A 9718-nucleotide genomic window follows, 5' to 3' on the forward strand; every position below is an offset into this window, starting at 1 on the left:
GGTACACCTGCCTTTAAGTTTTTGATGAGAGGTTTATATCTTTATATTTTAGGTGGACGGGAATTCGTGATGATCTGATGTTTTTGTTGGATGAAGAGTTAATTAAGCAATGTCTGTCTGTGTGCTCTTCATAGTGAGATGCGAAATACTGAGCAGCTGCTTGGTTCACTTGGATTGTTCGCATACAGGTGCAATTCACTGCCTGAATGTAATGAAGCTATTGGCCAATATGGTCCTGAAATGTCTAGGGGGAAAGAAAGGATTACAGTGAAGCTACGCAAAGGCCAGCAGACTGCTGTTGACAAGAATAACATACCTGTTGCATCATTTTCTGGTAAAGTATTCACTGGAATTATGTTGTGTGACTGATTGATTATAATATTAAGTAATGGTCCGGCTAAGAAGCAGGCAGAAAAACAATAGCCCGCGGCAATAGCGTCGGTTAGTTAAAATGTGCCAACATTTTTAATCAAATTAAGTTCGGCTGTTCCCATTGGTGTAAGAAGCTAAAAGCACGAAATTTGAATTTCAATGAAAAATGTAATCGACTTGCCGTCTAAAAAATTAGATTCTGTTTCGTAGAACAAATCATTATGCCTTCAAAAACTATGTTTGTAAATATTGTCAAGATTCTATGCGCCATTTGCCGATTGGCGAATGGCGCATAGAACAATGCCCAAATTTGGCCGAGAGACAGAGATCAAGGGCATGGGGAAGAAGAAATCCAAAAAAGGCTTTTTTTTCATTTTTTTCTCATCTTTTTTCGACATTTTCCGATATTAGCCAATCAGATGCCTCGATTGGAGCAGCAGCTTCTAAGTACTTTTGCCGCTGGGCTGCCTGCTTCTTAGCCGGACCATTACTTAAAATATTTAACTTGATGCCCCTTTATATCTTTTAAGTACGTGGAATGCCCTGTCTCATGACCATTGTTTAAATGTATATTTAGTTGGCTTGAATTTAGATTTTGATTGCCCCATATTGAAACATTCCTTTTTATGATGCATCAAGAACCTGGGCATTAATTAGTATGTTCATTGAGATGATAATTAAACCTGACAGTAGATTTCATTTAAAAAGCTGTTAAATAAAAATGAAATGTTATGTTTTATTCTAAAAGGAAACACTGAGAGAAATATTTTGGATAATACTGATGAGATCTTAAAAAAATCGTTACCAACTGACAGAGTGATATCCTATTACAAAGAGGTGAAGGGAGCTTCAAAAGATGTAGTCCTTGGCTACGTCACATTCACAAATGCAGTGAAAGTTGTAAGTCATAGGTAACTGATCTCTCTGAGTTATCTAGAAAAAAGTACAACATTGCGAAGTTCCTCACATACTGCTTTCCATCTAGTACAATGAGGACATCCTGAAAAGTGGAAAATTTAGCAGGGACTTTGGCAAATACCAGAAGGAAGTTACTCTGAAAGATGCTAAAGGTGAATGAAGTAAAGCTCTGTGTAATAAAAAAAAGATGAAAACATGCAAAATTAATACAAGTTTAACCACTGCATCTTACATTACCGAATAACTAATAATTAAAAGTACTTTTTATAGCAGTACTACCATCAGTATTGAAATATGGTTCATTTTACGCACATTTCTTTTCAGTGATTTACTATTAATATTGTTCCTTTTAGATTTAAAGCAGTTTCTGGAGAATGAAGTGAAGGTGTGGTCAAGCGAACTAGAAGACCTGGAACAGAAATTTCTTGTCTGTGAAGCTGCAGCACAACGCTCAGTTCCAGAGCCTCCAAAAAAAAGAAGCAAGAAGAGAAAATTGGAGGGGGAACTTAATCATGACGAAAATCTAGAAATGGCAAAACTTGCAGCTTCACTACAGATTGCTCATTTTTATAAGGTGCAACTTCAACTAATTACACTTAATTAATAATTATATGCTCGTGTTAGGTTTGTTTAAACCACAGCCCAATTTCTTATAACGAACTGTCTTAGCAGCAACAGCTGACCAGCACTGTTTATTAGACACTCAATATCAGTTCAATATCAAAAATTTATCTGAGGACAATTGTAACTGGGAGAATTTGGATGCATTTTATCCGAAAAGTTAGTTGATCAATATTTCAGCTGGGCTTAACATTTGCTTGGGTCACAAAATTGTACTTAAACATCACCACAGCAATTATAGTGCATAATTACCCCTTGAAAATGAGCAGTAAATCATATTGTAGGTTTAATACAATTTAAAGAATGTGTGAACTAATTTCAGTTGGCTAATAATAGTAAAGTGGAGAGCCCCGTTTCACTTCCACAGATTTGTTTGAATATAAGGAATTCATTAAAGGGAATTTTGATGATAATTGTTATTCACTATCAACTTAACCATAGGAAATTCTTGCCCAATATCACCCAGCATTGCTTAGCTTAAAGACAATCATGATAAAATGGGAACTCATACAGAATCAACCACATCTCAAAGAAATTTTCACTGATCCTCCATTGATATCATATCACAAGGCAAAATCATTCTAGTGAGAGCCAAACTATATTCAACACAATTTATTAAATGCTGAGTTGAAACTTGGTATTTAAATAATTTAATAACTTTTTGTGTAATTAATGTCATTCAAATAGGTTTTCAAAGAATGGAGTGAAATTGCCAAGGTGGTGCGCAGCAGTGAATTTGAAGAAAGCGAGGATGAACAAATAGACATATTTGATGTAAAGGTCAGATTACAAGCTTAATTATAATTACAATCCATAATAATAATTTTTGGTAATAACTAATACTGTCAGTGGACAAATGTGTTCATCTTTTCAGTTATTTAGGGCATTTAGGTTCTTTGACAGGTTCAATCAATCTATACTTACCTAACAGTACCCACCAGTACCCACCAGTACCCACCCACCTACCCATGTATCTACCTACCATGCTCATGGGAAAAAAACAACAAAGTAAACAGCGGTTGGTAGCAACTTCAATGAGATCTGGAGGTTACAAAAACATTTGCAATATAAATTTTCAATTTGGTAGTATTTTGTAACCTTCCAAACGTGTTCACAAAAATTAGAAAGTTTTGGGAGTCTTCTCCAGACAGATTAATTTAGAAGTCTTTGGAGGATCAATGGTTTTAGTGGAGTCTTATATTAATTTTTCAGTGTAAACTTTGGGGCTTTCTCTTACGCCACTTGTTTGGCACCACTCTTGGAACGGGAGATTATGGCCACCTCACCATTGACCACTCTGCCATGTTGCTACGCCTGCATCGTTCTTTTGCTAAGTACTCCAACCAAGGCTTTGAAGCATCACACAAGGTGCACAGAGCTGTCTACTCAAGAGCAACCTGTCATGATCAAGGAGGAGTCACCCAGTCATGTACGTTTCTTAAGATCTACATTATTATAATCATTATGGTAGTGACAAGATTTTTAATTGATTGGTCTTCATTTTTGAAATGTAAAGAACCTGACATAGTGGTTTGTACCTTTGAGGGTTCCTGTGACATTGAAGCTATCAATCCTTATATTCATTTTGAGTATAATGATGATTAATACATGTAGTACTGCAAAATTAATGTGGAAATAAGAATTTTTTTTTTTGTCATTCGTAGTGGACCAGATCATTACTCACTGGCTGTCAGAGATGATGCTATTTTTGCGTTACCAGTTCTGTAAGGCCTATGAATGTATTACTGAAGGTATGGGTATACTGTAAGACATTAAAACAATCCTAGGAATTTCATCGACCTGCATGCAGACTTTTCCATCACCCTTTGCAGTTATTTCCTTCTTTATCATTTTTGATAATCACTTTCATGTGCATGCATCCCTACAGAACAGATTTGCAATCCATAGAAATATGAAATTGCCATTTTTTGTCTCAAGAATACCATCTCTTGTCTGTTAAAAATGATTATTAATTATCGTATTGTTGGCTGCAGAAGCAAATAAGTTTCTATAATAGTAATAATAATAATAATTGTTGTTAGTAGTATTAGTAGTATTAGTAGTAGTAGTAGTAGTAGTAGTAGTTGTAGTAGTAGTAGTATAATTATTATTATTATTATTGGAACTTATTTGCTTCTGCTGCTAACAATACAATAATAATGGTGGGGGAGGGGTTTAGTGGTATACGAGTGATATTTGGTAAATACTACTCTGTTGTCTTTAACATTTAAATTGCAACAGGTAAAAAGAAGTTTTACTTTCGTGGCTGTGGATGGTCAAAGGAGGATGCACTTTGGATCAAAGCTATGAACCAACTATTTGAATTAATATATGGAAAGGACTTATTGAAGTACCTTTATTCAAGGGACAAGGGTACAACTGTCCAGGAATCTGATGATCCAAGATGTCTCTTCCAGTATGACCACAATGTTTGGGAGACAAATTATGATACATGTGTAGCAGCTGTTAACACAGAGGATACTCAAAAGATAGTAAAGTCGTTGAAGCCTCACCTCGATAAGGTATCTCCACTGTCTGATGTGGTGTCTTCCACTCTGAATAAAAAAAGTGATAAGAATCCTCCAGCGAATCCTTTGTCTGAGAGCAAGTCTCAGTCTGTTGATGACCTAAAGGTACCAGCAGTTTCAGAGGATTTCAGCTGTGATCACAGCCCCCATGTCATTGACTTGGCCAGCACTGAGTCAACAGCACCTAACCCTGCATGGTTTACTACTGTTTCATCCTTGTCCAGGAAGCAGCTTGGAACCATTGATGTTGCTAGAGTAACAGCCACCCCAATCCGCTCGAGTGATATCATAAAGCCCTGGTCAAACGGCGCGTGATAGTCGATGATAGTTGATTCTCCCCAACTATCATCAACTATCATTCACCTGGTCAAACGGCCAAAGAAGATCGTGATAGTTGACGATAGTTTACCGGCAGTCGCGCGAGCAAAGTCACGCGAGCAGCTAGTTCCAGGCTCTTCCCGCGTAAAAATGTAAATACTAAATGGCTTCCCGTAAAAGACAAATTGTAGAAGTATGAATTTATCGCGACGAAAGAGGGCGGCAGCTTGTTTACTCGTAATTAATTTGTTGGAAGAAGATGAATTTGGAGAGCGTTGGTGGAAGAGAGGAAGGACAAGGGAGTGGATAAAAAGGAGAGACGAAAGGGGGATGTTAAAATTGGTGGAAGAGTTGCGAGTGGAGGACACCGCTGCTTACAAGGAAATGTTGCGCATGAACTGTGAAACATTTGAACAAATTTTAACTGCTATCGGGCCTGAGATTACCAAACACCAAGTTGTAGGTGGCCACAGAGTTATTTCACCTGCCGCAAGACTAATTCTCACACTCCGGTTCCTTGCTACAGGGGAAACATTTCGCTCTTTGCATTTTCAATTTCGCATGGGCAAATCGACCATCTCTTACATTGTTCGTGAGGTATGTCGAGCAATTTATTCAGTTCTCGGAGCCCGATACATGTCAACCCCGACAAGTTGTCCCGAGTGGTTGCAAATTGCGGAAGATTTCGAGCGCATGTGGCAGTTTCCGAACTGTATCGGAGCAATCGATGGGAAACATGTCGTAATTTGCCCTCCAAGTGGAAGTGGATCATTCTACTATAACTATAAGGGAACCCATTCTGTTGTGCTAATGGCTGTCGCTGGGCCAAATTACGAATGTTTGTATGCCGATGTTGGGACAAATGGGCGAGTTTCGGATGGAGGAATCTGGAACAAAACACTGTTGTTGAAGAAGTTGGAGGAGTGTAGCATCGGAGTGCCTGAAGACAAACCCCTTCCCTTTGGTAAAGAACCGGTGCCTCACGTCCTTGTGGGCGATGACGCTTTCGCTTTACGGCCGTTTGTTATGAAGCCATACCCACAAAGAAATCTCAGTCTCGAAGAGCGGGTTTACAATTATAGGTGAGAATCTAGAATATAACAACAACAACAGCTCAGTCATTGGTATGCCCATACATGTAGTTGAACATGCTATTATCCAGCAGAGCTCATCCCCCACCCCCACCTTGGCCTGTCTCCAGGCAGTAGCATTTTATTTAAATCGAAAAATATCAGGGATGGGGAAAATAAATCAGTTTAAGGTTCTGGCGCGATAGGCTGAAAGGGACTAAAAAGTTTGTTTAAATATGGTGAAGAAAGAGCAATTGTGAGCAATTGCACTCATGAAGAGAAGATAAAATTAATGTTTTAGGTTTTACTCAAAATGGTTGCTATGGCAACCAGCCACACCCTTTTGAGGCTTCAATATAGGTTCTTATATACACCCTTTTAATAAGTCGCAGTATCATTTTGAATATGACGTCACTCGCGGAAAGATACGTAGCTGACTTTTCCTCTCTTCTTATTGGTTGAAGCCATAATTTCTTCAGTTCTGGTGCCCTTGGTATCTTGTGATAAGTCATATTCTTCTTGTGACTGTTGTTGAATATATCCCCATACGAATTACACAGATGAACGGCACGATTGCCACCATTTGAGCCTTGTAAAAAGGTTATCTTGTCAGTTTTATCTTGGGTAATATTTATAAGGTGCTAGGAAAAATAGACTTTTCCTGGACTCTTCTTTAGACGATGACATTTGATGTCGAGCGATCAAACATGGATCCAACGTAAATCAGTGAAAGATGACGGGTTACTTTCTGCAAATGGTGTCACGACTTACTAAAAGGATGTATAAATGGTACTTAAAGCAAATTTAGGCTACCAAGTTTCTTAAAATGGGTTCTTATATTTTCATATGAATTTCATCGCAATTTACTATATATATATTGTAAATGTCATCTCACAATACAGTATAAATCATTATTTGATTTGTACCACAGAGCAGTTGAAGATAGTCAGAAAGCTTTCCTTGATACTATAGCAGACTACAGTAATTGAAAATACTTGGGGAATTATTTCAATGGTAAACACAAAAGACAATTACAACATGGTACTTAAGCTTGAAAGAAAAAAAGTTATGTCAAGTTACTTTTAAATAGATGATAACCTTAATTCACCAGTAAGAACCTAACTTAAAAGTTTAGCCTAAATAGGTTCTTAAAATGAAAATTTTAGCTTAACAGGTTCTTAAACCCAGGTTTTTAAACGCGGGCTATAACTGTATCTTAACAATCCATAATTGATCAACAGGTTATTAAAATAGACAAAGGAAAATACACCACTCGAGTCCCAGATGTAGTTTCGTATAAATTATACGAGTGGTGTATTTACCAGTAAAACACTCATGTCTATATAATAAATAACTAAGAAAATTGAATGGGCAAAAACTCTCTATATTAACAACTGTTAGTGTATCCTCACATTTGAATGGTGTTTCTCACAACAGTGTGGAGCAAAAAATTATAACCATAGGTCACATACTTTAGTTACCATATATTGTGATCAACATTTTTGTTGGGTGAACAGGGAGCAGGGCTTTTTTAGGTATTAAGATCCCAGGGAAATGTATTTTTATAGGCTTCTACAACCTTACTAAAGGACTATTGCAACCTTGGTTTCTATGGTGTGGTGTCCCTGCCATAATTTACTAAACTTAGAAGCTATAATGTGGACCATACAGTTCTGAAAGTTGAACAATTCAGCTGTTACATCTATTAAGAAATTCTACCTTGCAGTAGTTTTGAATGCAGGGTAGTCATTATTTGATACTTAAAGAGTATTTTTGTAGAGTTTAGCTGATAAAAGATAGGTTATTGAGAGAGGAGGTTGTCCAATAGAAGTGGTCACTTGGAGAGAATATGTTGACTTTCCATAAAAAGATCATACTAATAGTCAGTCTTCCCTTCTTTGTTCATAAAATTAATAACAGTCCCACTTTCTAACTTATATAGATATATATCATTACTTTGATTACAGACACAGCAGAGCAAGGCGTCTATCAGAGAACCTGTTTGGCATCATGGCCAATAGATGGAGGGTGTTTCTTACACCAATACAGCTCGCTCCTACCTTTGTGGAAGACCTAACTTTGGCAGCTTTGACCCTGCACAATTTCTTGAGATCTAGCAAAGTGTCAAAGCAGATATACTCACCAAAGGGTCTTGCCGATGAGGAGGACATCTCAACTGGTGAGGTGGTCCCTGGGTCCTGGCGGGCATCAGAGCTCCAGATGAACCCCTTACCAGTTCCTAATTCTGGGCACAATGCTAGCAGGCTGGCTAAGGGTGTGCGAGACGTATTCAAGGAATACTTCTGCAATGAAGGAAGTGTGCCCTGGCAATGGGACAGATGTTAAAATAATGTGTTCATTATGTGTTCATTGTTGGCAGAACTTTACTTACAGTTGAAAGATAAACCAGAAGAAGAGCCCTTTTATTTTATTCAAAGTTCAGTTTCTTGGGAATAAATACCTTAATAATTTAAGCAAAAATATACGCATTACACATAGGCTTTTGTACATTATGCTTTTCGAGCATTTTAGTGAGGCAAAAGCATTGAGCATTATTCATGCATTTTAGTGGCATTGTCCCAGAAAACTACATGAAATACTTTTTTTTACACAGAGTATTAGAAAAAAAGATTTTTTTTACGAGAAAATGAAGACTTTACTTAACATCTTCACCCAAGTGTCATCGAAATGGGACAAAGGACTAACAGAACAACAGATCATTCATAAAATTATATTTAAAAATTTTACATACATTGTTGTTAACTTGTTATACAAGTATACGTTTTTGTTAATCACTCTGAGCTGTTAATTGTGACATTGAGATGGTAAAATTATGTATGAGCATTAACCAAGCATTTTACTGACATTTCTGGGCGAAACAGAGCATTTTAGTGTAAAAAATGGAGCATTAAGGAAGAGCATTTAAGTGGGGAAATAAAAGCATAATGTACAGAAGTCCAATTACACATTTTGCACTTTACATATAACCTCATTTATTATTCAACTTCCATACACTGTAGGAATTCCGATTTTCTGTTTGGCTGATTTGTACCACGTGATACTGGGTTGCGACAAAACAACCTCCTTGACGTCATTATCATGATGTAAATTCAACATACCACTGTCATCACACCATGGCTTCAGCTGACTCAAACTTTGACAATATTTTTTTTCCAGTGTATTCAGTTTGAATGATGAAAATGTTAATGCACTCAGAAAGTGAATTATTGGGATTTCCCTGCACGAGTTCACTAACAATGAACACGAAATTTTCAATTCTGCACTTGGTGGCCTAGCGCAGTATTGAAATTTCTTGTTCATTATAGTGAACTCGTGCAGGTAAATCCCAATAATTCACTTTCTGAGTGCATTAGCTTTCAAATAATATATAATGCCATAATTTCCTTTTTGTAAAACAATACCTTATTACATAGTGTGTTGCTTTGTAAAATATTGCTGTTTGCCCAATGTATTTGTTTTTAAGCTTTATCATTTGTGATATTTAAGCATGAACAAGAAACATGAAAGTGTGACCTTAAATCTGGTATAAGATGAGGTACGCTAGGTTTTCAAACATTTTGATCTTTGATCAATCATTGTGGGATGTTTCACTAACTTTAAAGATATATGAATGACTCCATTAATGTTTAAACGTGGCTAAGATGTTAAGTAATTATTATGGTGCATACCCAGCCCTGCCAAAATGTGGTGACAAGCAACAATTTTGCCACCTACATGTATTACCAGCTTATTTCACATTGCCACATTGCCACCAGCTTACTTCACATTGGAGTCAACTAATCCTCACTAACAGTGAATACACATCTGACTCTTACTGCCTGCTATTACAAAACAGTTTGACAGGCTTGTGTACAAGTAAAGATTTCTCAT

The 9718-nt window shown here is 37.0% G+C and overlaps 2 protein-coding genes across 2 annotated transcripts in view; both read left to right on the forward strand.

Moving 5' to 3' along the window:
• The window catches only part of LOC138012573 (uncharacterized), a 6040-nt gene extending 1286 nt beyond the window's left edge, over positions 1–4754 (forward strand). Inside the window, 9 exon segments of the mRNA XM_068859382.1 lie at positions 53–98; positions 100–334; positions 1121–1272; positions 1358–1442; positions 1644–1864; positions 2599–2691; positions 3124–3340; positions 3576–3662; positions 4153–4754. Coding sequence (XP_068715483.1) covers positions 53–98; positions 100–334; positions 1121–1272; positions 1358–1442; positions 1644–1864; positions 2599–2691; positions 3124–3340; positions 3576–3662; positions 4153–4754 — 1738 coding nt within the window.
• A 451-nt stretch (positions 4755–5205) lies between these two features.
• Positions 5206–8982, forward strand: LOC137996165 (uncharacterized). Its single transcript, XM_068841585.1, has 2 exons — positions 5206–5839; positions 7795–8982. Exons 1-2 carry the CDS (start codon positions 5319–5321, stop codon positions 8171–8173), a joined length of 900 nt encoding a protein of 299 aa, XP_068697686.1. The 5' UTR covers positions 5206–5318; the 3' UTR covers positions 8174–8982.
• Positions 8983–9718: the final 736 nt, after the last annotated feature.

The sequence above is a fragment of the Montipora foliosa genome, chromosome 1 (genome assembly GCF_036669935.1).
Source record: "Montipora foliosa isolate CH-2021 chromosome 1, ASM3666993v2, whole genome shotgun sequence".
Taxonomy (NCBI): domain Eukaryota; kingdom Metazoa; phylum Cnidaria; class Anthozoa; order Scleractinia; family Acroporidae; genus Montipora; species Montipora foliosa.

Bases quoted from the DNA above. Each gene is read 5' to 3' on its own strand.
- LOC137996165 (XM_068841585.1), top strand. From the start codon at position 5,319: ATGGGCAAATCGACCATCTCTTACATTGTTCGTGAGGTATGTCGAGCA. The intron at 5,840-7,794 runs GTGAGAATCTAG...CTTTGATTACAG, and splicing joins GAGCGGGTTTACAATTATAG to ACACAGCAGAGCAAGGCGTC.